Source organism: Rhinatrema bivittatum, chromosome 10 (genome assembly GCF_901001135.1).
Source record: "Rhinatrema bivittatum chromosome 10, aRhiBiv1.1, whole genome shotgun sequence".
NCBI lineage: Eukaryota > Metazoa > Chordata > Amphibia > Gymnophiona > Rhinatrematidae > Rhinatrema > Rhinatrema bivittatum.
In genome coordinates, this window is record NC_042624.1 from 99,362,914 (window position 1) to 99,390,170 (window position 27,257).

The 27,257-nt window shown below is 39.9% G+C and overlaps 1 protein-coding gene across 5 annotated transcripts in view; it reads right to left on the bottom strand.

The window, feature by feature from the left end:
* MIER1 (MIER1 transcriptional regulator) overlaps nucleotides 1-27,257 on the bottom strand; it is a 106,396-nt gene that overhangs the window by 57,688 nt on the left and 21,451 nt on the right. For all 5 annotated transcript variants that reach the window (XM_029617571.1, XM_029617570.1, XM_029617573.1 and 2 more), the window contains exons 2-4: nucleotides 14,298-14,322; nucleotides 11,059-11,204; nucleotides 6,435-6,587 (exon numbers count right to left, since the gene is read on the bottom strand). In XM_029617571.1, the coding sequence (XP_029473431.1) occupies nucleotides 6,435-6,587; nucleotides 11,059-11,204; nucleotides 14,298-14,322 (324 nt within the window). The remainder of the gene's footprint in view (nucleotides 1-6,434; nucleotides 6,588-11,058; nucleotides 11,205-14,297; nucleotides 14,323-27,257) is intronic.

The window sequence follows — 27,257 nt, forward strand, 5'->3', positions numbered from 1 at the left end:
CCAATATCCCTACAGGACAATTCCTCCGTTTACGGAGGCTCTGTTCCTCCAGAGTTGAGTATACCAATAAAGCTAAGGAGATGATCCTTCGGTTTAGGCAGAGGGGGTACCCTATGAAGATTTTGAAAAGGGCTTTTAAGCGTGCTCTATATATTAACAGAGAGTTGTTATTTCTTCCAGCACAGAAAGACACGGACAAAATGGTGAACTGTATTTTACCATTTTCCCCTCTGAGTCATCATATCACGTCAATAGTCCGGAAACACTGGTCGGCTTTATCATTCTCAAATTTATTTCAAAGCTCTTTACGGTTTACATACCGCAGAGGTAAAAATTTGAGAGACATTCTTACTCAGACTACTCCCATAACAAACATGAACATACACAAGGTGAGCACACCCCGTGTGGAACTTGCTCCGTGTGCAAACACACCTTGAAAATGTCTAATTTTGTTGATCCTCTGTCTGGAAGGGTGTTTACATTTTTTGACTTTTCTGATTGTAGCTCCACAGGGGTAATCTATGCCATAAGGTGCCCCTGTGATAAGTTATATATCGGTAAGACTAACAGACAAGTCAGGACAAGAATTATAGAGCATCGTTCAAATATTAAACACTTACGGATGCTAGCCCCGTTGGTTGAGCACTGGACAACCTTATCTCATACAATTTCTGACATTTTCTTTTTTGTAGTGGAAGTAATAGCTCCCCTTCCCAGAGGTGGTGACTTTGATGCTCATCTTATTCGCTGTGAACAGCGGTGGATTCACCGTTTAAATACTGTTGTCCCAGGAGGTCTCAACAAAGAGATTGAATGGGTTCATTTTATCTGATTGTTTATTCATTTCATGTATCTGGATGCTGATTGGATATAGAATTCTCTGCCCGGATTGGTGGAGGGTTGTCCCCAGCTGATTGGTTGGTAAATGCTTTTTGGCGCCGTTTGCAACTTTAAAACTCCATGTTTAATGTCATACAATGCGCTCCCTGCTATATGCCTGTATAAACTTCAACTTCGTAAGTGAAAGTGTATTATTTGTGTATTATTTGTTTTTATGTACGGCATTGGCAAGCCTTTCCTTACACAGTCCTGTTTCTATTGTTTTGTTTACAGATTATATTTAAAACCCGTTGTGCGTCCCCCCCGATGCAGCCCCTGGCGAAACACGGGTCCGTGTCGGGGGATCTGTGGTTGTAAAAAAATACATTTTTATACAGTGGAGTTGCCGCCATAAAAAATAAAACTACTTTTGGATTTACAAATAATTTGAATCCTTGGGACTGTGGAATCTTTATTGAGCACTCCCTTCTGGTGTGGATATTATTTAGAGTGCTCTCTAGTGCTTGGTGGTTTGTGGACTCATATCTTATGTTCTAACCACAAAATATCCCAGTGTGCTTTGATACCATGTTGTACTAACATGTACATAAGTTGAATAAGGTAGGACACGCACAATACAGGGATTAGTTGGATTCCATGTTGATTGAAATAAAAGGTCTCTATTGCTCTTTTGTTAGCCTTCTGAATAACCCTACAGGAATAACCTTGTGCAGTAAAACAGCTTTTCATTTCCACTATTCATATTTTGAACTCACTGCCGAAAGAACAGAGTGGTGCAGATGAAGAAACGGACAGGAAGATTGTTGCATAACTTAACAGGAAGAAAGCTGGAATATGTCAAAAACAGTATTCCTATTTGTTTTTTGAAAAAATTGAAAAATAAAAACCTTCAAAGGTTACAGAAATCATGAAAGGACTTGAACAGGTTAATGTATATAAGGATATATAAAGAATACGGATTGTGTACTAACCACATGTTAATTGTAGGTTACTATCACATGTATTTAGCTAGGACATAAATGCAGATAAGTTGTTAAAATACTTCCAATCCAAAGCATAAAGATATCATTGATGTAACTCTTCCACAATTGGATATGATCACAGAATGGACATGTAACCAATCATATCTGCTCAAATTAACCAGCTTGCCCCTAGATTCATAGCAGAATGATGAGGCGCGAAAAAAAAAGGGGTTGGGGTGGGGGGTGCAATAGTGGGCAGACGGCAGCATAGCAGTAGTGCGGCCGCACTACACACTATCGCCCTCATAACTACACCTTTTCCCGTGGTGCTATTTCCTGTGGTGCTGCTGGCGATAATGTGAAAAACATTGCCACCCTCCGCGCTGCAAGGAGATAACTCCGCCCACACTCCTCCCCTTCCCTATATTAGAATACCACTGCCATGAAGTGGCCAGTATTGCGGGCGATAAGGCCGTACCGCACGCGATACCGGAACATCACAGAATAAATATTGATCTTGAAAGATTGGCCACATTGGGAGCCATAGCAGTATGCATGGCTGTGCTTTTAATCTGTTGGAAAAACCTGTTATCAAATACAAAAAAAAAAAATAAATTCTTTTAATGCAAAATTGGCCAATTGATACAAGCAGCGAGTAGGGACCTTAGTTAGCATAGGTCTAGAGTCCATCATCTGACAGATGATGACAAAGCTGAATGTTAAATGTATTGTGAAATAATATCAATAGTCACAAATATAAGTGTGTCAAGAGGACCAGGAAAGGCTTCCAAAATTTTGATCATATCAGAAGAATTGTAAATATATGACAGAAGCTTAGGTATGAAGGACCATAAAAATCTACCAACAAAAACCGATAGCAGTTCCAATAAAGATCCTCTGGATAAAATAATGGGGCATCCTGGCAGCGTTCTCAAAGTCTTATGAATTTCCTTTGCAGCCATTGTTCCATTTGTTCTTTTTCTTTTAGTGGCAATATCTTCTAGGAATCAAAAAAGTTTGTATTGTCTGATCATGCCACATGTACGATCGAGGGTGTCATTTATATTATTGGTGCCTTTGCCCTTTGTTTTATATTGACAAGACAAAGCATATCATTAGGATATGCATTCTTGAACATCTTAGCTGCATATGGAGATGCTGACTTGAAGCGCCTCTAGTAGAACATTGGTCATCATCATGTTATCTTCCTATTCATTTGACCTTTGCTATATTACAGAATAATTCTAGAAACATCTGCGGTGGCAATTTTGGCTTACAATTATTACAACGCAAACAAAAATGTATTTATAAATTCAACACTGTAGCTATGGCTTTGAACAAAAATTGATTGGGCAGTTTTTTCTAATTAACATTTTTAAAAAACATTTGTATATTTGAAAAAAGCATATTTATGTGGGCTATATCTTTGTTTGGTACACAATATAAGAGTACATTTGCACAGGATCTATGACATTTTCCCACTGTTCCTAAGGATTAGCTTTCTTTGCTTTCATCTTGAGAAATCTTAGCTGACTGGTTGTTGAATATTTAAGATGGCTGGTCCCAGAGCCATTTTTTTTTTTTTTTTTAACACTGTGAAGCCAACATAGATGTAAATTCATGTAAGGTGGAACACTGACTTTTTTTGTTAGTGTATATTTTTTATTCAAGTTGCTACATGTTATTTTCTATACATTTGTTCTTTTTGGATTTCGGCCCCTGAAGGTGTTTTTATGCCGAAACACTGTATTACTGTTTGCAACAGCTGTTAGCATCTTCACAGAGAGGACTTTATACTTCATTACATCAAAGATTTTCTGTGATACATCATTGTCGGCTTTTGGAGATTTGTCTGTGAACCACATTGACATTGTTCATGTAAGCTAGATATCCTAGTTTCTGTCGGGCCAATCTGAGACTTTTGCATGTGCACAGAAAAATGTAACTAAGATTTCATGAGAAAGATGCTACTGACTATCATTGGTAAATGATTTTAATAGTGCATGAGCTTACACTGACTTATGATTTAAGCCACTGTTGTATGATACCAATGAAGTCCGTGTGAAACAACATCTGGTTTTGTTTTTGATTTATAATTAATGAGCCAGATAAGAGTTGGGCTTTTTTCAATGTAATTTAACTACTTTGAACAATTTTGTCATCTGCAAATTTAAAATCCTCACTCAAAACTCCCTTTTCCAGATCATTTATAATTATTATAAAGCACTAGTCCCAGTACAGATTCCCAGGGCACTCCATTATTTATCTTTCTCCATTGAGAGAAATGACCGATCCTACTCTTTGTTTCCTATCTTTTAATCTACACAGGGCATTGCCTCCTATCCTGAGGAGGGACTCTGTCAAAAGTAAGACTGGAAGACTAGAAGATTGGGCATGCAACTGGCAGATGAAATGTAATGTGGATAAGTGCAAGGTGTTGCATATAGGGAAAAATAACCCATGCTATAGTTACACAATGTTAAGTCCCATATTAGGAGCTACTACCCAGGAAAAAGATCTAGGCATCATAGTGGATAATACTTTGAAATAGTCAGCTCAGTGTGCTGCAGCAGTCAAAAAAGCAAACAAACAATGTTAGGAATTATTAGGAAGGGAATGGTTAATAAAACAGAAAATGTCATAATGCCTCTGTATTGGTCCATGGTGAGACCGCACCGTGAATACTGTGTACAATTCTGGTTGCCGCATCTCAAAAAAGATATAGTTGCGATGGAGAAGGTACAGAGAAGGGCAACCAAAATGATAAAGGGGATGGAACAGTTCCCCTATGAGGAAAGGCTGAAGAGGTTAGGGCTGTTCAGCTTGGAGAAGAGACAGCTGAGGGAGGATATGATAGAGGTCTTTAAAATTATGAGAGGTCTTGAACGAGTAGATGTGAATCGGTTATTTACACTTTCGGATGATGGAAGGACTAAGGGGCACTCCATGAAGTTAGCAAGTAGCACATTTAAGACTAATCAGAGAAAATTCTTTTGCACTCAATGCAGAATTAAACTCTGGAATTTGTTGCCAGAGGATGTGGTTAGTGCAGTTAATGTTGCTGGGTTCAAAAAAGGTTTGGATAAGTTCTTGGAGGAGAAGTCCATTACCTGCTATTAATCAAGTTGACTTAGGGAATGGCCTCTGCTATTACTGGCATCAGTAGCATGGGATCTTCTTGGTGTTTGGGTACTTGCCAGGTTTGGTCTCTGTTGGAAACAGGATGCTGGGCTTGATGGACCCTTGGTCTGACCCAGCATGGTAATTTCTTATGTTCAGGAAGAATGAACTGGGATGAGAGTATGCACACATATCCATTTGCCCTGTTGAATAAATGGGAGAATTGTGCTGTGTTCATTTTGACTTTCTCCCGGAGGATTTGTTTGTTGAGAAGCCTCAAGTCCAGGATTGGTTGCAATCCCCTGACTTGTTGGGGATGAGGAGGTATCTGGAGTAGCAATCCTGCATGTGTTGTGATGAAGGGATTAGATCCACAGCCTGTTTGAGAAATGATTGCATTTCCAGTTGGATTTGCAGGGGGATAAACCAGATCTGGACAGGGAGGCAAAGAATGTGGAAGGAATAGTGTTTGGGAGAAATGAAGCCAGTATCCATGCTGTACAATTCTGAGGAGCCAGGAGTCCTTGGTTATTTGATGCCATTTCTTCAGAAATTGTTGGATTTGTCCTGCTAACAGAAGGGTGCTTGATGGTAACAAAAACTTGTCCTTAGTTTAGGCTGGGCCTGTTGAGCGGCTTTCAGCTTATAGCGCTCAATATACTATCTAGGCCTGACTGGAAGCTGTTGATGCTGGCCAGAAGCGGTGGAAGTCGATACTGCTGAAAAGGCCAAGTCTGTGAAAATAAGGATGCTTGTATGGATTATACGGACACCGTGGTGGAGCAGGTTGCTCGGACACCATGGAGAGCAACTGAACTGCCAAAGTTCTGAAGAGGCTGTCTCCCATGCAGGTCTCTCTAACACACAAATTCAAACAGCTTTGCAAAACCAGAAGATAAACTTTAGTTAGTGGGGCTGACAAGTTAAAATCAATTTGGCTAATCTATCAGATATTTTACCAAGATGCAAATGTACACATTTACATTAAATACTGAGTCCTACTAGTAAGGGCTGGACTATTTCTATGAGGTTTAAAAGAAAAATTTCAAAGCCATTTATCCAGGTGAATTAGCTGTCTGAAAAACTGCCCTCCCTTAGTCCAGCTCTGAGTAATGTGCATTCTTTTGTCCAGACTGCAAGCAGGCATTCCCAGAAGCGTGTTTGATTGGAAGAGGAAAGCAAAAAGAGACTGGATTTTCAAATCTATTTGCATTATTTTCCACTGAAATTTCACCTGCACAAAAAACAAAAAAAACAAACCCCTAAGCAAAATGAAAAACAAACCAGGTGCAAAACCCACAGGTGCTTTCTACCCATGGACAACTTTCAAAGAGAAAGATATGCATCTACTTCAGTGGGAAGGACAAGGTCATCTGTGAACTTTGCACCTAGGCGAAGAATTTGAAAATTGTCCCCTACATGTTGAACTTAAGCAGCACTGGAAAAAGAATTTTAGAGCTCCAGATTTTAAAGACATTTTATTTCTACAAATGGATAAGTGACAACACTTACTTTGTTTTCTGCACTACAACCACTATTTTCATCATTATCCACATCATCATCTTCTCCATCTTCTTCCTCATCCTCCTCTTCCTCTCCAGGGAGAGGGACTGTACTACCATAACCATACAGGGTAAGAAGTTCGTGAATTGGCATCTCACCTTCCTGAGTAATAGAAAGTAAATTAATCACAAAGTTGCATACTTTTTTCATATGGCAAAATTTTATGCACTTGCTATGCAACATAATTTTCATTGCAATTGAACGGATGCCTTGTATTTATTTGATCAGACTATCATCAGTCTCCTTGATAACTAGCATATGGAAAAGAAATGCCTCCAGGTGAAAGTTAACTCAAATAGAAAATAATTAAATACAAGCATATGGACAATGCTACCTAATGTAGCTCTTGGCAGAAGTTAAACTAACTGCGTGAATCTTTCTAAATTAGAATGCCTTCTAAAGGGTGTACAGTACTAAAGTATGTCAGATTTTAGAATCTAAAAGGGAGACATCTTTTCTCCAAAATGTGTATTCTTTGTAATTTGGGGCTTGATATGCATCAGAAAACTGCTAGTTCTTTCATGGCAGCATTCCCACTTCTTGTTCAATCTAATGTTGTATACAGAAATAAAAGGTGAATAAGCAGAAACAGTCTAATAAAAAGGTTATTTCTGTGTTTTTCTAACAATACATTTCTAGCTCTTGGGAATTAATACACCCTTCCTTGGGTCAGGATAGAAGGAGCAAAAGATCTAGTTGAGTTTATTATACCTTCATAACTATTTGAAGCCCAGCAGAGGCCTCAAGATGCAAAACAGCTAAAACAAATAAAATTATGGTGAAAACAATTTGTTATAAGGTATTTATCCCTAAATGTTGTTAGTGCTATATTGCATATATACAGTGCCTTGTATGTTTTTTTACCTTTTGTCTAAAATATCCAAATAAAAAGATCTACTAGCTACGAGAGAGAAGAATGTTCATTGCCACCAGATGGTGTCAACCCAGAGATCATGGCTAATTCAGACTGCTTATCGACAGAAATAGTTTACACTATTTTTCCAGTCCATTTCTTAAAATGATATGCTAAAATATTTGTCATTTGATTTCTCTGTATAACCTAGCATAGGGGTTTCTCAGCCATGGACACAAATAGGTCTGGTTTACAGGATATCCACAATGAATTGGCAGACTTATGGTCTAAGAGCAAGGATAAATTTGGACAGTTTGATTACTCTGAATACCAGATAGGTTTGTGGTCCCTGAGTTCTGGAATTGAGGACATTTGACCTAGCTTACTTTCAATTAGGCTGATCACATACCAGTATGGTACGCAGTAAAAAGATGCCTTATTTATTGGAATTCTAATAGATCTACAAAAATCAAATTAAATTTTGCTTTTTTGCAGCAAAGCAATAAGCAAGAATACTTGCATAAAACAAAACTTATTGGAATGGACCAAGCTCCTTATCTCCCAAAGTCCAGAGTCTTGGCTTTCAACTTACCATCAAAACTCAAGTCCAAGCAGTAACTAAAGCAGCTTTCTTCCACCTTTGTTAACTCTGCCACAACTACCCTCCTGGATGACTTTTCTTTTGCCAAAGCTATCCAGGCCTAAGTAATCGCCTTCTTAGATTATAGTAATTTGCTGTACATTGGAATCACAAACAAATTGAATTGTCATTTACAACTCATTCAAAATGCAGCGGCCCGATTATATGGAATGTCAGAAAATTTAACAAAATTACTCTAGTCAAAAACTGTCACACTAAATCCCACTTCCTACCGAGCCAAATTTAAAATTCTGGTGCGGGCATACAAGACTATACGTCACCAGAGGTAGGTTGGCACACCGATCGGCTCACACCTCCTATATACCCTGTCATACACTGCACTCCCTACCTCAAGCACGAGTGGTTGTGCCAACTTCCAAAGCAATGAAGCTTCTCCTGTACCAGAAAGGCGACCTTCACAGGAAACTACCCCCTTCCTCTGGAATTCCCTATGTCAAACTAGCTCCCGATCTCCTATCCTTCAGGAAACTGGTAAAACCTGGTTCTTCAACAAAGCATTTCAACTAGCCATGTAGCTTAAACCACATCACAAATTCTCCCCTCATTCAGCCCTGCCCAGACCAATTATAGTTATCTACATTTTGTATTTATTTCATTATTTTCTATATTTATGTCTATGTATTGTGTGATTCATTATGGCCTATATTTTATGTATTTATGTGCTATATGTATTGTTAGAACTTGCTGAAACATGCTTTGATCTCTCTTGGTGGAAAAGTGTGACATAATAAATAATGATGATGGAATAAATTTAAGTGCTATCTCTCCTCTCCAAGATGGCTCTTAGTGCCTCCTACATTGTTCATACTTCCCTGCATAAGTGATACTCCTCCCACTTTTCTGACTATCCTTTCATTCCTGAACAGATTGTAGCCTGGCTTGGGACTCTTTAACTACATTTCTGATGCCAACCATATCTAAAATGTGCCTCTGACATTACAGCTTTCAAATCTGGGATTTTATTATGTAGACTATAACCATTTGTGCTTATAGCCTTCCAGATATTTCTCCTTCCTTTCCCTCTGTATATCAAGTCTATGTCCTTTATCCCCCCCCATTTACAGGTGGATTTATGAGATACTCACCTTTATGCGTTTTTCCCACTTACTTCATTTGTTGGGGGTTCAGTCAGTTTACACCTGCCATTCCCCCACTTTATCAAGTTTAAACTTTTGACAAGTATACTCTGAATTGTTCATCTAAGATCTTGGTTCCCCCTTTTGGAAAGATGCAATCCATCAATAAGTAGAGCCCCAATTCCCCAAAAATCCCAAACTCTCTTTACAATAGTTCTTCAGCCATGTATGGAAATTTCTTGTGTGACATAGCTTGCTTTCCTCCTTGCCATACACCGTAATACCTCAGAAAACGACAGTGTCTTTGACAGATGCTCAAGGCTCTCCCCTAATTTCCTGAATTCATGTTTGACAACACTGACTTATATCTAGTCAGATTATATGCCCTTAAATGGATTATTACACATCAGTCGTATCTTCTCTTTTTTTCTACTCCAGCAATACTATGATTGTTATTTTATTACTCATTACCTGATAAACTATCATCTGAACTATGCAAAAAAAAAACAAAACAACAAACTTTCAGAAAAAGATAAAGGGTTTCTTGGTTAAACAGACTTTTGGTGGTTAGGTAGCAATTCAACCTAACCATAACACGCTCACAATAAAACATATTTGGAAGCAGTTTTAACAATGTATTGTTAATTTTTGTTTTTAATTATGATTTTCTGTTCTTCACCTAGGATTCTAAATAGGCAGGTGACAAATTTTAAATAAAAAGAAATAAAAGATGATTTATGTACACAAACTATGATTCAGCAATATTACCATGGCTTGCACACATTATATGCAGAAAACATGATCTGTGTACATAAAAGATGTGTACACAAAGTATGGAGTTAGGAGCACAAGTTATGCTCCTAAAAGTTGTGCCCACAAATCCTGAGTACAGGACCCTGGCACCATGAGTCATGGGGTTGAACCCAGAGTTAACACTAGCCTAGAAACTTTACTGTACCTCTGACCAGGTGTTAAAAATTTACAATGTTAAGAAAACATGAGTTAAGCCTACACATCTCTCTAAATTGGGGGGTAATAACTAATGCCTTGATTAACATGGGATTTGCGCAAACTTTTACTCAGGGTCTGTGCATAGAACTCACTGTTAAATTAGGAGTTGTACAAATAGAAATGTGTGCAGAACCACGCACTGACATCTGCACAGCATAGCACACCTTCTACTATATTAGAGCTTATAGGAGGATAAACTGCTACTTTAATCATTAAAAAGTCTATTTTAAAAAACCCAGTCTCAGACAATTATTTAATTACAATTTAATTTTTGATATGTCATAGCTTATAAAAGTCCAGTATAATCTTACTTTTCTACGACAAGACATCCAAGCTAAATTCAAAGTTATTGCATCCAGTAGGAAACCATGCACTGTAATTTTCTCAAACTTACACACTTATACTGACTCAAAGTGCATGAAATAAGAGAGTTGAGCCAATATGAGGCAGATAGAAATGTAGCTAGTTAAGAGTAGCATACAACTATGAGGCACATGCCCAGTTTTCACATTTTCTTCTTCCCACAGGCTTAGATTTACTAGAGGATAATCATGAGGAAGGCAATTAGGTCTGATAATGCAGAGTAATTGATTTATAAATAAATATTTTATATGAAGTTAGCTTTATTTCTTGATTAATCATAAAGTCATTGCCATAATAAACAAAATTATTGTAAAATTTCAGATCAGAACATACATTCCATAGTTGCTATTTAAAAATGACCTCTGGATACCTTGAACACAAACAGATCCAATTATGCTTGTTTATAGACTGGACTTTGTAACTTAAATAATTCACTTAAAAATTTAAGGAAACAAGAATACCCTTACCAGGTAAGACTCCAATCAACTGCATTGTTTTCTATGTACAAGAAATCTGGTAAGTTTTTGTACAGATGCATAGCTTGCTTGTTGACTGGCACTAACAAAAACCACAAGTTTTAGTTTTTATAGCCTTAAAAGTGCCATTTACCCTTGCGAGATCTTCTATTTCAGAACTAAAATTTATTTCTCCTTCCATCATCTCTTCCTCTTCTAATGTTTGTTCATCATCAAGATCAGGAACCACCATGTCAGCTGATGGGTCGAATTCATGGTCATCTGATCCTGCTGAACCTCCTGGTTTGGAATATTTGGAGAGGAGTTTTGTCAAATCGTGAGAACCACTTAAAAATTTAAAACATTTTAAAAACTACAGTTCAATGGAAATCAAATATTTAACAAAATCCAGGCAAGAATTTAATTTAAAAACATCCTATTGAGCTTAGTTAAGCTGACACTGTCCTTTAGTTAACAGATGAATTTAGGACTTATGTTTCTAGTGCTAATAAATCCAAGCAACCAGTAGTTTTGATACAACAAGCTGTGCAACAAATCACCACCTATGCAAAATCCTGCCCTATGAACTTTATAAATATTTAGTTAAGCAGCACCATTTTAGGTCTCAGTTGTCTCTCCTCTGAATTTTGTATCACTAGAATTCCGTGCTGTTCAAAATCTCTGTGAAAATATACATGAAACATACATTTTTCAACATTTAAAATAGACTTGGGTTGATTACTATTAAATGCAAATCCATTCACATTTTATCAAATAGATTTGTAAGAATATAGGTAAACCTTTTATGCTTACTTAGCTTCACAAAAACTGTGAGAAGCAAGGAATCCAGATGACTGAGTGAATTTATAAAAATAAACTCATAGGGGATAATTTTCAAACAGCCTTCATAGTTGCAAAGTCTGTGGTACTTTTACCCATAAACTTGTACAAATTCTAAAGAGAAAGTAAAAGATTACTCGGAGATGAACAAGCTTTTTCTGAGGGGTACTTTTTCTCTTCAAAACCATGTATGTGTTGTTACATTCCATGCCCTATCCCTGCACTGGGAACACCTTCACTCAATGTGGGTAAAGTACATGTGTTTTTTACACATGGGGAAGGCATGCAATTTTCAAAAAGCCCCTTTACCTGGGTAAAGCAACTTTGCTTACCTGTAAACAGGGTTCTCCATAGATAGCAAGATGAATTAGATATGTCACATCGGTGATGAAATCCGAGGCACAGAATGGACCCACCTCTCAGAGCTCACTGAGCATGCAAGGAAGTTTCCACATGTGCACTCCCTTGTGAGCTCCTCAGTCCATTTAAAAGAGAGAAAATATTTCCATCTTGAGGATCTTACAAGGTTGATCTCCCCTCTCTTGGAATGGATGTCTTACGAGTTAACTCTATTAATAGAACACTAGGAAGAATATTTCTGGAGTCTTGCATTCTGCTGCAATCCTGACCTAACTGGTCTGATGCAGAAGGCCTAGGAGGATGCCCTAATTCCTGGTCCTCCTTCCATTTTCCAGGTCAACACCAGGAGGTCCTATGGAGTCCAGAACTCTTCCAGGGCCAATCCCAGCATGCTTTGGTGCTGATCCCAATCTAAGGCAGGCCCCAAAACAGCACTAAGTAGGTGAATTGTAAGTGGGGGAAAACTAACTAACCCATTATTTTATTGGGTATTTTTTTTCTTTTATAGGATCTGAACATTTAAGGGGAACTTGAATGAATTCAACTGTTTTAGCCAGCTACCTTAGGATAAAATTTCAGCTGTATGAAAGCCAGCTAGGCTGCAGCTAAATAGACTTAACTCTGGTCATTTTGACTTAAGCCTGCCACAGCTGCATTTAGCACTGAAAATCACTGCTTACAGGCCAACTTCCTTTCCACAACCTAATCACAGCCCTACTGATCTGGGAAGTTAGCTTGTTCCAAGACCAAATCAGTACTCTAGCAAGAGCATGGGACTCCCCCCATGTGACCAACTTACTGGAGAATGGAAGGAACAACTTGGCCTTTCAGCCACTGCAGCACACGGCACTGGCAATATGGGCCACTGCACCCAACAACAGGCCTGCTGCTGGCTTCAATTGCCACTGGTAGTCAGGACTCTAGCTCACCTATCCAAGCTTATTTGTGTGGGGTGTGCCTTAAAAAAATAAAATAAAAAGCACCCTCTGCTTCCTAGCCGTCCTTTGCTGAGAAGAGTCTACCAAGGTAATAGGCAACTATAATCATAGAGGGCTGAACCAGCTCTGATCATGAAAGACCCCCACCGTAACTATGGCCTGATTCAGCCTTCCATTTGTACCTCTGGCTCTTCTCTACTTTTTTTGTTTTTTTAAATTTTTATGTGGATTAACAACCACCAGGAACATATCTGCCATAGAACATAGAGGCAAAGCAAGAATAGCTGCAATCAGGTACACTCTTCCACTATCCAGAGAACGCTAAGCCCCTACAAGAGAGCCAGTTCTCAGAGGGAAGGTAGATCAGTCATCACCTGATTGTCATCCAAGAATCTGCCCTCAGCTAAGCCCTGGCTCTTAGAATGGGGAGATCAGCTCAAGGCTGTGTCCCCCCCCCCCCCCCCCCCCCCAGCTTCTTCATCTGTCGCACCAGCAGATGAGAAGAGAAAATACTGAAGAGCTGAAGGCTGCACCAGACCTTTACAGAGGGAGTAAAGTCAGCTTTGAGCTTTTTTCCTTTATCTCCATTTGCTTGCAGGGGATATAACCTACTTGTCAGAACTGGTTTGGCATGTACAATAAGAAAATGTTGGCTAACTAAATGACTAAGAATGGCACCTGCCTTATTAAAGAGCACACTCTAGGCCCTCAGAGTACAACTGTTCAAGACCATTGGTAAAAGAATTATTACACCATTTGGGGTACCAGCAGGAGAATGAAAGTAGAGAAACCACAGTGAACTGTGACTGAAGACCCATGGAGCCTCAGTTTTGTCCTGCTAACATGGTCAATGAGCAGGGCTGGAGCAGATCCATTTGGCCTAGAAGCAAATTAGTTAGAGCCTGGCTGAAATTAAAAAAAAAAAAAGTTTCCCCAATGGCACATGTGGGTCATACTTTAAAAGATGTGTGCCCTTTAAAAAAAAAAAAAAAAAAAAGTAAGCAACAGTTAATGTGACTATAACACAGACTCATTCTATGTCTTAATTCAACTAAACTATTTTCAGTTTGCTAGGTAATGATTATTTTATGTAGGACATAGTTGACTGTCTTCTAGCTGCCTATCAACCCATTTGTTACGTGGTTCACTTCAGCTATAAAATGTACTTCCTGAAATAGTAGGTAGTAAATGAATAGCAAACAATGCACTTACAAAACCTACATACGATAAGAATAATAAAATTACAGGTTTTTACCTGGGCTTGAAGTCCCAACAGAAAGCTTTTGAAAAGAAAAAGGAAAAAGATATTATTTCATATAAAGTCAGACATAAAATCAACTTAATATAATTAGCGTCAATAATTCAACTGATATCTATGTTTCATAACTATTTTCATTTCACTACGTTTTATTATTGATTTTTTAATATCTGTCAAATTCAGATCTCACAGCAGCTTAAATACTGACAAATCAGATTGCATGTCCTTGCATGAAATTGCAGCATATTTTAAACATTATATCAAATTATCTTACCACAATCTAAAATTCACTAAAAGAAAGTTGATAGGACCCAAACCCTGGTCGGCCACGCAGAGATGCAGAATGCAGTTCTTGAGTAATTGGACTGGCTCCTGTTCTCACCATGTTAGCCTGTAGCCTGCCTTGCTATCTTGAATTTGATCATTTTGCAAGTCTTGTTGCTATAGTTGCTCAGTAACCAGGCCTGCATACTTGCCTTGATTTTCCACCTGGTTGCTACACTATTCCTTGTGCCCCCTTTTGTCTTAAGACACACTAGCCTGGTCCCAGTAGTAAATTCTAAGATTGGACAGGGCCATTCCACCATGCTTTTCAGTGAACTATTACTCCTGGGGGTATTCTGCAAAATTATGCATACTTTATATTGGTCAAAATAACACATTATACATGACAATCTAAGTAATTCAATTAAAATGTAATACAGAAAAAAACAAAACTTAAAGATGCAGAGTTTTAAATATTTTGAGCAAAATTTCCTTAGAAGTACATTTTAAGTGTCCCTTCTACCCTCTTCTCCCTACTCCCCTGGCCAGTTTCCTTTCACTTTGCCCTCTCAGGTCCCATCTCTCCCCTCCCCCTCTAGGCTCAACCCCCTTCCACTTATCTCCACTCCCAGAGTTTGACCCCTCTCTCAGTACTGCTCCTCACATAGACTCCCTCTGTCCCTCTCTCACACACACACACACGTTCCCTCTTTCTTGTGGACATACACACCCCTCAATACAGGCTCCCTCTCTCTCTCACACGCACACACATATCCCCCTCATTCAGGCTCAGGCTCTCTCTTTCACTCTCTTTCACTCTAATACACACACACCCTCATTCAGGCTCCCCTCTCTCTTGCACACACACCTCTACACACAGGCTCGCAGTATCTCACACACATACACACACCTCTATGCAGACTCACTTTCACCAGGGTCTGGCTCCATCTTTGCAGTGAACGGGCTGGGTTCTGTTCGTAGCCTTTTCCATCTTTGCCCCAAAATGGGATAGGCTCTGCTTGCAGCACTCCAAGACCTGCTCTGAATTCTGTGCAGAAAATGGAAATTCTGCACACCACAGTGGTGCAGATTTCTCACAGAAGTAAACCATAGGTAGCTAAGTTTAATCCTTGCCTATTTGTTTTGCCAAAGAAACGTGGTCATTAAACTGTGCAATTCAGCAAATACCTTTGCTGGAACGTTAAACAACATGTGCTGAAATAAATATTTTTGCTAGAATGTTCATTTTAAGTAGATTAATCCTTCCTGCCCAGGATATGGCAAGGTCCCCCTACTCTAAAATGTCTTTTTTAATCTAATAATTGTACTATAATTCCTTTGAGAGAAATCTTTATGCTCATTTCTAACGAAAATTCCAAGATATTTAAAACCTTCCTTAACAACCCTAAAAGTTGACAAACTGTCAGGAATCGCAACAATGGCAACTATTATCATAGTTAATTTTTCATCCTGGCAGGGTTCCATATTCTAGTAAAAGATCCATAATTACCAGCCCTGATACCAAAGGGTCCGGTAAGTAGATCAGGACATCATCTGCATAGAAAGAGATCTTATGTTCTCTTCCACCCAGACCTTTGTCTGATGACTGCAGCCCATGGTTAAATAACTGTCAAATAACAGTAAGGAAAGTGGACACCAGTGTCTTTGTACCTCTAGCTATTTTACAAAAAGAAGAAAGAGAACCATTAATCAATAAGCACTCATGAGGTTTCTAGTTTGCCACTATCCAAGCAATGAATCTTTCAGGTAATCCAATCTCAGCCAAAACTTAAAATAGGAAGGGCCATGATAGCCTATCAAAGACTTTATCTGCATCTAAGAATGCTATCAACCCTGAGATTACCTTTTATGCCCAATGCAATATACTGAATAATCTTCTAGTGTTAGAAGTGGATAATCTCCCTTTAACAAAACCTGTTTGGTCCCATGTACTAATTAGGCATTGTAGCATACTTTCTAACCTTAATTGCAATACCTTGGCCAATATCTTTATGTCAGAAATCTAGAGGGAGATAAACATGTATGAGCTACAGACCTGTGCATTTTTACCTTTTTTGTAAATTAAGGATGTACTGGCGTTGGCTATATCACCTACTGAAGTCCCCTGACCCCCTGCAGCATTAAACATGGCTAAAAGAAATGGTGCCAGGTTGGTCAAAGAATTTTTTTTTTTTTATAAAGATCAATATGATAGCCATTTTGGACCAGGACACTTTCCTTCAGGGAGCAACTTAACCGCCGTCTGGATTTTTAAACAGAGAAATGGGTGACAAAAGTTTGCCCTTCTGAGTATCCTGAATTTTTGGTAAGTTTAGGGAGACTGGAAACTTTATCTTCTTGTTCACTGTAGTGTGGCCTAAATAGAGTTCACAGAAGCTCTGGTCAAAAAGGCCCCAGGATTGTCACTATGTTCGTAAAATTTAAGTTTTGCATATTTTAGGGCTTTTTCAATCTTACCTATCTTTAAGGTAATGAGGATCATCTGCGCTCGGCCGTGAATGAGCTTCTGTACTGTCCTCGCAATAAGCAGTAATGTTGTAAGAGTGTACAAGTCTGATGCCCAATCGATTAGAAATGAGTCTTGAGCAACTCTTGAGAGGCTTGGTAGGACTGAACAAAATAGGTCGAGATATCAAATGGCTTCTGAGGTGAAGAGGTCTATTTTCAGACATCCCCACAACCTGAAGAGTCTATTGGCAGTGGATTGTCTGAGAGACCATTGGTATGGGCAGAATATTCTGTTGAGACTGTCCACCATCATGTTTGCCAGACCAGGCAGATACATTGCTTGCAGGATTTCCCAACTGTCACTTGACCATTTCAAAATTTGAAGGGTTTCCTGACATAGGCTCCAGGATATGGTGGCCCCCTGTTTATTGATATAAAATATGGTGACCTGGCTGTCCATTTATATCAAGATGCTCTTCCCTTTGAGAGGACAGGTAAACGTCTTTAGGGTGTTTTTGACTACTCTCAGTTTGAGTAAATTAATTTGAAGTCTCTTTTCTTGAAGTGGCCAGGTGCCCCAAGTTTGGTGAGACTGGACATGGGTCCAACAACCTTTTGAGGAGGAGTTTGTTGCTAATGTTATCTGATTAGGTAGTGGATGGAGAGGTGAACCTGCCGATAGTATTTGTGGCTGTAACCACCAGCGCAGTTCCTGTTTCATATTTGAGGTTATGTTCACCAGTGAATGTAATGGTTGACTGTTTATCCCATTGCATTTTTAGTCCCCACTGTAGATGGTGCATATGTAGCCACATGTTAGGAATCGTGTACTGCTGCAACCATATGACCCAATGCTACTAAAACTTGATGAGATGAAGTGGTCTGGTTGAATAATATCTGATAGATGTAGCATTGAAGTGTGATCTAATTGTCGTATGGCAGGATGCTCTTTTCTGAAAGGTTTCTATTTGCCCATCAATAAACTACAGATTTTGAGTCTGGGTAAGATGGGATTTCTCGAAGTTGGCAGATGACATTAATCCTACAAGAACGATGCAAATACATGAGCCCAAACAAAAAAAACCCTTGGTTTAACGAAAAAATAAAGGAAATCAGACAAAATCTAAGGAAAAAAGAAAAAAAGTGGAAAAAAGACAAATCTGCAGATAACCTAACTGGTATATAAAAGATATTAAATAAATAAATAAATAAATAAATTTAGGAAACAACTAGCCTATTATAAAAAAGTAATTCTTGACACAAAAAAACAATTCTTTAGTTCAAAAATTGAAAAATTTTCAAATAACCCAAGAACACTATTCAACATAGTAAAAAATATGACCAATGATAAAGCAGAAACACCCCAAGAAAGCAAATGCAATGAATTAGCACACTATTTCTCAGACAAAATCACTAACCTTAGGGCTAAGATTCCGATCCTAAATAAACAAGAAATCAAAATGCAAAAAAGAGATGTGACACAGTTCTCCACATTTGACGAGGTATCACAAACCGAAGTAGAATCCTTGATAAAAAAAATTAAACCCTGCTCCACATATAATTGACACCATTCCAACCACAGACATAAAAAAACTAGCTGACATAACCTCCTACACATTAGCAAAAATAATTAATCTATCACTCAATGAAGGAGTAATGCCAGACCCACTGAAGAATGCAATAATCAAACCAATTCTGAAAAAAAGAAATAATGACCCTAACGTCCTAAGTAACTATAGACCGGTTTCAAATCTGCCTATGCTTGCTAAATTAATAGAAAAAGCAGTACAAAAGCAATTAGCAGAACATCTAGACAACAATAACATACTCTACCCATCACAACATGGTTTCAGAAAACACTATAGCACCGAAACATTACTAATCTCACTGACAGATAGTGTACTACGCGGATTTGATAGCGGCAAACACTACATTTTGATACTACTAGATCTGTCCGCAGCATTTGACACAGTGAACCATAACATACTATTAAAAAGACGAAGAAATTGGATTACAAAAAAAAACAATTGACTGGTTCACATCCTATCTTACAAACAGATCTTATCAGGTAAAGATAAAAAACACAATATCAGACAAGATTGGCCTAAAAACAGGAGTCCCCCAGGGCTCAGCACTCTCAGCGACTCTATTTAACATTTACATGCTCCCCCTCTGCCACCTACTAGCAGGGCTAGTTATCATACACTACATATATGCTGACGACATCCAACTAATTCTACCAGTGGAAGAGTCAATTGAGAAAACACTGAACTTTGCAATGATGTATCTAGACATAATAAAACAACTTATCTCAAATGGAACTAGTAATTAACATAGAAAAAACGGAATTTATACACCTTGAACGAAAAAACATTTAAGAATTCAAAATCCCATCAAACTTAAAAATGATAAATTAGTGGAGTTAAACGATAAGGTTAGAAACCTAGGAGTTATGGACACCGAAATCAGCCTTAAACAACACATATCAACAAAAGTAAGAGAAGGCTATGCCAAACTAATGGTCCTTAGAAGACTAAAACCATTATTAACACAGGAACACTTTCGTACAGTACTACAAGCACTAATATTTGCCAGCACAGACTACTGCAACACACTTTTCCTAGGTTTACCATACACCACAATCAGGCCACTGCAAGTACTACAAAACTCAGCTGCCAGAATACTTACTGGAAAAGGCAGAAGAGATCATATTACCCAAACACTTGCGGATTTACACTGGCTCCCAATAGAACAGAGAGTACAATTCAAAACACTTTGCACAATTCATAAATGAATCAATGACGAAAACGCCGACTGGCTAAACATCGCTTTACGATTACATGTCCCTCAAAGAAATCTCAGGTCGGCCAATAAAGCACTGCTAACCATACCCTCAGTCAGAACAGCAAAGTTGACCCAGGTGAGAGAGAGAGCTCTATCTTTGGCAGGACCATTATTGTGGAACACATTACCACTTGAACTGAGATTAATGAAAGAATTAAAACTTTTCAAAAAAGGTCTAAAAACTTGGCTTTTCAAAAAAGCATTTCACAATGAGAGCAATGACTAACAATACATACAGCTGAAAGTCACCAAACAGAAAATTGACAATTTTATTATTTGTTACCATTATTAAATTGAAACAGTATACACATATATGATTATCCCAAAATCATATAAATGGTAACCCCAACCCATCTCTCATTTACAGTATATTACTGAACTATGTAACCATAAAATATTGGCACAGCATGGATAACTTAGAAACCAAACCAACCTATTTCGTGCCGAAATGTAAACCGTTGTGATGGTATATTACTAAATGACGGTATAGAAAAATGTTTAAATAAATACATAAATAAATAAATAAAAAGTTGATAAGTAAACCCAGATTCTGGAGAAGCTCAATTATCTGCTGTAGGGACTGCAGTGCTTTCTCATAGGAGGGAGCTATTACCAATCAGTTGTCCAACAATGGGAAGACAAATTCCTTAACAACATAGGTACGCAGCAACCACCACAAAGCATTTTGTGAATATCCTAAGTACAGCTGAAAGCCCAAAAGGGAGTGTCTTGTATTGGTAGTGTTGTATTTTGGACATTGAGGCATAGGCCCTTGGTCGCTGCAAGAGATGGCACCTCCCACAGGGCGGAGCCCTGAAGCGATAGGCTAGCTCTTGAGCAGAGATGGACACAGAGAAGTTAGTTTTTAGTATACTGCAAAGTAGATGGTGACCCGAGGAACGGGTAATGATCCCAGCCAGCAGAGGAGATGTCTGATGGCAATGTTCCGTCTGAAGGCTGCAGAGTGGACAAGGCAGCTCCTCAGTCTCACCAGGTCCGAGAGAGGGAGATGGATCTGGTAGTGGTCCGCAAAGCGAGGTAGGCCGAGAACCCAAGCCTAGATGGAAAGGCCAGTGAGAGTAGATCCAGTAGTGGTCCACGGTGCGGGATAGGCCGAAGATCTATGGAGAGATGAAACAATGCAGAGACTGAATTGGAGCAGTAGTACTCACTCTGATGCTGGCAGTTGTAGTAGAAGAAAACCCCCGAGGAGCGGAGGTCCGGGATGAAATAAGGCCCCTCGAGGAGCAGGTACCTTAGGCATCCTTGTAGATGGTAGGCAACCCCAGAGGGCAGATAGGAGCAAGGCAAGGCACCTGAGGAGCGGGTACCTTAGGCGTCCTTGTTGGTAGCAAATAACCCTGGAGGGTGTAGAGGAGCGAGACAAGGCCCCCGTGGAGCGGGTACCTAAGTCGTCCTGGAGCAAGAGTACACAAAGCGGAAGCATCTGGTAACGTAGAGAGATCAGCATGGAGGATTCCTTGCTAACTCGTATTAGGAATCGTGAACAGAGTTCAAATACCAGAGCTAGTGATGTCATGCGGTGGGGACGCTCCAGAGATTCCTGCCATGACGCACGTAAAGGACGAGGCTGCGCGCGCGTGCCCTAGGTGACTCCGGGAGAAAGATGGCGAGCGCAATCGCCCATGCCAGACCGGGGATGCTGGCGTGGAGAACCAAAGGCAGCCATCTTCCCAAAAGGAACCGAGTCAGGCATGAAAAAGGTGAGCAATAGAGGGAGCAGCCGTCTGCGACCGACGAGCGCAACAGGTAGTGAATCTTGCCTACTTGAAAATGTAGGTAGCCTCAACAGGTGGTATGAATGGGAATGTTGAGCATATGCATCCTGAATATCCAGGAAACACATCCATTCTCCTTATTGAATTCTCACTTGGAATATTGGGTACAATTCTGAGACCACACCTTCAAAAGGATGGAGTCCATCCAGAGGGTGGCTACTAAAATGATCAGTGGTCATCGTTCTAAAGCATATGAGGATAGACAAAGATGTAAACATGTATATCTTAGAGGAAAGGCAATATAGGGGAGATATGATAGAGACATTCAGATATCTTAAATGTTTCCATACACAGATGAGCCTTTTTCAATGGAAAGGAGGCTCTAGAATGAGGGGTCATGAGATGAGGTTGAAAGGGGGTAGACTCAGGAGTAATCTTAGGAAATGTGTGGAATAGTTTCCCAGTGGAAGTGCTTGAGACAAACACAGTATCTGTCTGGAAAGAAATACGACGAGTGAGATAATGAAATTTGCAGATGACACAAAATCGTTCAGAGTAGTTAAATCACAAGCAGATTGTGATAAATTGCAGGAAGACCTTGTGAGACTGGAAAATTGGGCATCCAAATGGCAGATGAAATTTAATGTGGATAAGTGCAAGGTGATGCATATAGGGAAAAATAACCCATGCTATAATTACACGATGTTGGGTTCCATATTAGGTGCTACAACCCAAGAAAGAGATCTAGGTGTCATAGTGGATAACACATTGAAATCGGTTCAGTGTGCTGCGGCAGTCAAAAAAGCAAACAGAATGTTGGGAATTATTAGAAAAGGAATGATGAATAAAACGGAAAATGTCATAATGCCTCTGTATCGCTCCATGGTGAGACCGCACCTTGAATACTGTGTACAATTCTGGTCACCGCATCTCAAAAAAGATATAATTGCGATGGAGAAGGTACAGAGAAGGGCTACCAAAATGATAAGGGGAATGGAACAACTCCCCTATGAGGAAAGACTAAAGAGGTTAGGACTTTTCAGCTTGGAGAAGAGACGACTGAGGGGGGATATGATAGAGGTGTTTAAAATCATGAGAGGTCTAGAACGGGTAGATGTGAATCGGTTATTTACTCTTTCGGATAGTAGAAAGACTAGGGGACACTCCATGAAGTTAGCATGGGGCACATTTAAAACTAATCGGAGAAAGTTCTTTTTTACTCAACGCACAATTAAACTCTGGAATTTGTTGCCAGAGAATGTGGTTCGTGCAGTTAGTATAGCTGTGTTTAAAAAAGGATTGGATAAGTTCTTGGAGGAGAAGTCCATTACCTGCTATTAAGTTCACTTAGAGAATAGCCACTGCCATTAGCAATGGTTACATGGAATAGACTTAGTTTTTGGGTACTTGCCAGGTTCTTATGGCCTGGATTGGCCACTGTTGGAAACAGGATGCTGGGCTTGATGGACGGGTCTGACCCAGTATGGCATTTTCTTATGTTCTTATGAATTCAAGAAAGCATGGGATAAATACAGGGGATCTCTAAAGAAGTGATAAGAATTATGCTGCTAAATTAATTTGATAGATGTGCAGACTGGATAGGCCAAACAGTTTCTTTCTGCTGTCATGTTTCTATGTAAGGAAGGATAGTGTCAAGGGAGTTCATTTTGAATTTTTCCCACTGAAAATATATATTCAGATGCCTGAGATAAAGAATGGAACATAGTCGCCCTGTTTCAATCAGGACGTGTTGAGAGTAAAATCCCATCTCCAGGTGCACTGAGAGAATTACTTTGATTGCCTGCTGAAAAAACAGATGCTGGGTGACCTTGCTGCACTATTGACAAGATCCATCGCCTTGGTGTTCAATCAATCTTCATATTTTCAAGTAAGTCTGTATTCTGATCCCTACTTTTTCAAGATTCTTCAGAATTGATCATATTAAAAATGTTCGGTAGGCTCTGGCTGGAATGGCTGTGCGAACTTTGTCTGACATCGCTCCCGTGGATAACTGCAAAGATGGCAGCTGTTCAGATTGTTGTCTCGATAATTGCAATGGTGGCAGTCAATACTGTTGCATCAGTTGATAACGTAGACGTGGATCATAAGGTCTTTTAAAATTAAGAACATAAGAATATGCCATACTGGGTCAGACCAAGGGTCCATCAAGCCCAGCATCCTGTTTTCAACAGTGGCTAATCCAGGCCATAAGAACCTGGCAAGTACCCAAAAACTAAATTGTAGTATGTGCGCCTGTTGGGTCTGGAGTGGAGACTGAACTGCCACATTCTGCTCTTTTATTTGTGAAACTATTTAGCGTGGCTTCTCTCCGATGAGATTGTCTAAGGCATGGTAAGTCAGAGTTTTTCATGGGCATCTTCCCAGATGAAATTGGCCCACAACCACATCATCAACTGGCTCCTATTGATGTCAACGATGTTTTAACTAGTGTGCCAAATGACTCAAACACAGATTGCAAGAGAATGCAGACTGCTTCCTCTAAGTCAAGTAGTGGCTGTGGGGTGTAAAGTTTTCCAGAATCTGATTTAATGAAGGGTTTAAGATCTCATATGCATTTGTGTATGTATTGTACTATGGAGAGCTTTCCGAGATGCTAGCATGATTCCATGAAAAACCTTTTTCTCTGACGGAATCCAGGAGTTGGTCTTTCCCTGGTGGAGAGTTCAAGGGGAGTCTCTTTATCTGGCCTTTTTAAGAACAGATTCCACTATAACTGATTAATGGGGTAACTGGACTATTCCGTAGCTAGGCGATTTTTGCATCCAGAATTTCAAATCCAATTTCCTTGCTGCCATTACAATTGAAGCAGGCATTTCCCACATTTTCATTTGTAGAGTATCCAGTAGGGCGTGGGTAGAAAGAGCCACAGTTTCAGAAGACATTTCCAAAATGTGGAGAATTCCCTTGACCTTCGCTCAGGGATCTGGTCTTTTCATCATGACTCTTGAGAGATTTTCCTATTTGTTCTATGAATTTTGAACAAGAAAGACCATCTGAGTGGAGGTATGGTGTAATGCTAGTGGAGATGGGTCAGATGGGATCCCAGTCAAACTACCTGGGGACTCCCTTGGTAATAGAAAACTGCAGATGACAATAGTGAGGGCTTTGGTGGTGTCTCTGGCATGACTTTAGAAGGAGACTGTGGTAGGGTAACAGGCGGAACATAGGTAGTATATGAAGGATGTACTGATGAATAGCTGAGGTTGTTGGTGAGATGGTCACGAAAATGACTATTATATCCGTGAGCTGTTCCAATGACAATTGCATCCTCCTCAGATATTGGTTCCACTTAGACTGCAGGTGGTCTACTGGAGGCTAGAGATAGAACAAATTGGCTCTGGCCCCTCAAGTCTTAGACCCTATACAATAAGTTGCGAGACTGGTATAGAAACTTACACCTAGCATAAGGAACAGGGAGAGCTGCTCTCAGGATGTCCAATTCGGTTGGGTAAAATGCTGCATGCTCGAGGGTGGTGTAGGTGAGCTGAACCATTCAAGAACCATGGGAGGATGCCAGAGAAAGTATATTCTCTCTCTCATCTCAATGCCTTGAAGAATGTGTCGAGGAGGTTAGTGAAGTTATTGGAGTATGTTTTCACTTTATTTTATGTATTTATTTATAAAATGTGTGTGTCATCTATCAGCAATCCTAAGCGATTTATAATGTGATGTGATTTCAAGCAACTTCGATATAGTTTGCTTCACTACAGCGTGCCTGCAGTGCTCCAATGCATCTGTCAATCCAAAGTGTCACATCTCAGGTTTTCTAATGCTCAATGCTTCAAGTGGGTCAGGCACTGCCATGCAATGTGCCTTGATGTCTCCAATACATCATGCCTTGGCCAGTCTGAAGCTCTGTTCTCGGTTTGTGGCTTTGACGGGGCATCAAAGCACTCTGTTTTGATGCTTGTTTTGGGTCCATTATGTGCTCAGTGTGTGTTCATAAGTTTTTTTCAATGCATACTTTGACTTTTGACACCAACTACGGCTCTATAGCTCTTTACACTTTTGCATTAACGTAGGTCGGGTATCCAGCTCAGGTAGAGGTGAAGACAACTGGACCTGTCCCTTGCTCAATTCATTTCCTGGGGAGGCCGACATAGTTGCGGTACAGGAAGCAGCTGGTGCATAGTCATCCTGGGTCCAACTCAGCTCATCAATTTTTGCCACCCTGACTCTCTAGGCCCTTTGGGACATTTTGCCATACACTGCACAGCATGGTTGCTCATGGTCTGGGTCCAGGCACCACTGACATTGTATGTGCATATCAGTTACTACCATTACTTGACCACACTTGTAGGACTTGAAACCAGTTACCTTTTCCTTCATTGACATTCTAGATGGTTCTGTGATTTCTCCACCTTCCGAGAGATTCTTTTTTTGTGTGTGTTTTAGCACTGAAAAAGTGCTATTGTGGGGCTGCTAAAGTAGTGAGGTAAATTTTTGAGAAAAAAAGAGGGAACCTGAGGACATCAGGAAAAATATTGGGGGGGGGGGGGGGGGGGAGAGAGAAAGCGAGATCCATCCATGCTTCAGTTCGGACAAAAAAAAAAAAAAAAAAGACAAAGGAGGCACTGGGGCAATGCCCGCATGGGAATTCCCATACATACTCAGTTCAAAAAACTCTTACTAGCTTGGAGAGATGATACTCCTAGTTCATGGCTAATTTAATCCTGCTCGTCAACGGAAAAACTAGAGAAGAATTGGAGAAATTACTTACCTGATAATTTCATTTTCCTTAGTGTAGACAGATGGACTCAGGACCAATGGCTATAGTGTACTCCTGATAGCAGTTGGAGACGGATCAGATTTCAATCTGACATCAGCCCTAGTACATATACCCCTGCAGGAAATGCAGCTCTTCAGTATTCTCCTCAAAAGGCATTGTGGATATATGTGTGACTGACTAATTTGATTAACTTTATTAACTTCATAACTTAAATAACCAAGGTATAAAGTTAATCAAGTTAACTTGATTAACTTGAACTGGTTGAATTGGCTATAGCTGGAGACCGCTAGTGCCCTCAACCGAGAAGCGTTGACACCCAATTGGATGGGTGTCCTAGATGAAGGAAAGCATGGCTTACCCTTGAATCACTCGCTCCCGGGGATGTCCCCCGAGAATTCCATGAGTAACGGGCAGCCGTGGGGGGGATGCTGAGTCCATCTGTCTACACTAAGGAAAACGAAATTCAGGAAAGTAATTTCTCCATTTCCTAGCGTGTAGCAGATGGACTCAGGACTAATGGGATGTATAAAAGCTACTCCCAAACCGAGAGGGAGACTACCCGTGACCCACTTAGTACTGCCTTTGCAAATGCTGTGTCCTCCCGAGCCTGAACATCCAGGCAGTAAAACTTGGAGAAGGTGTGGATGGAGGACCATGTTGCCGCCCTGCAGATCTCGGCGGGTGACAGCATCTTGGTTTCCGCCCAGGACACTGCCTGGGCTCTAGTAGAATGGGCCTTGACTTGTAAAGGCGGTAGTTTGCCTGCTTCCACGTAGGCCGCCTTGATGACTTCTTTGATCCAGCGGGCTATGGTTGCCCGCGAGGCCGCTTCCCCCTGCTTCTTCCCACTGTGAAGGACGAAAAATGGTCCATCTTTCGTACGGATTCCAA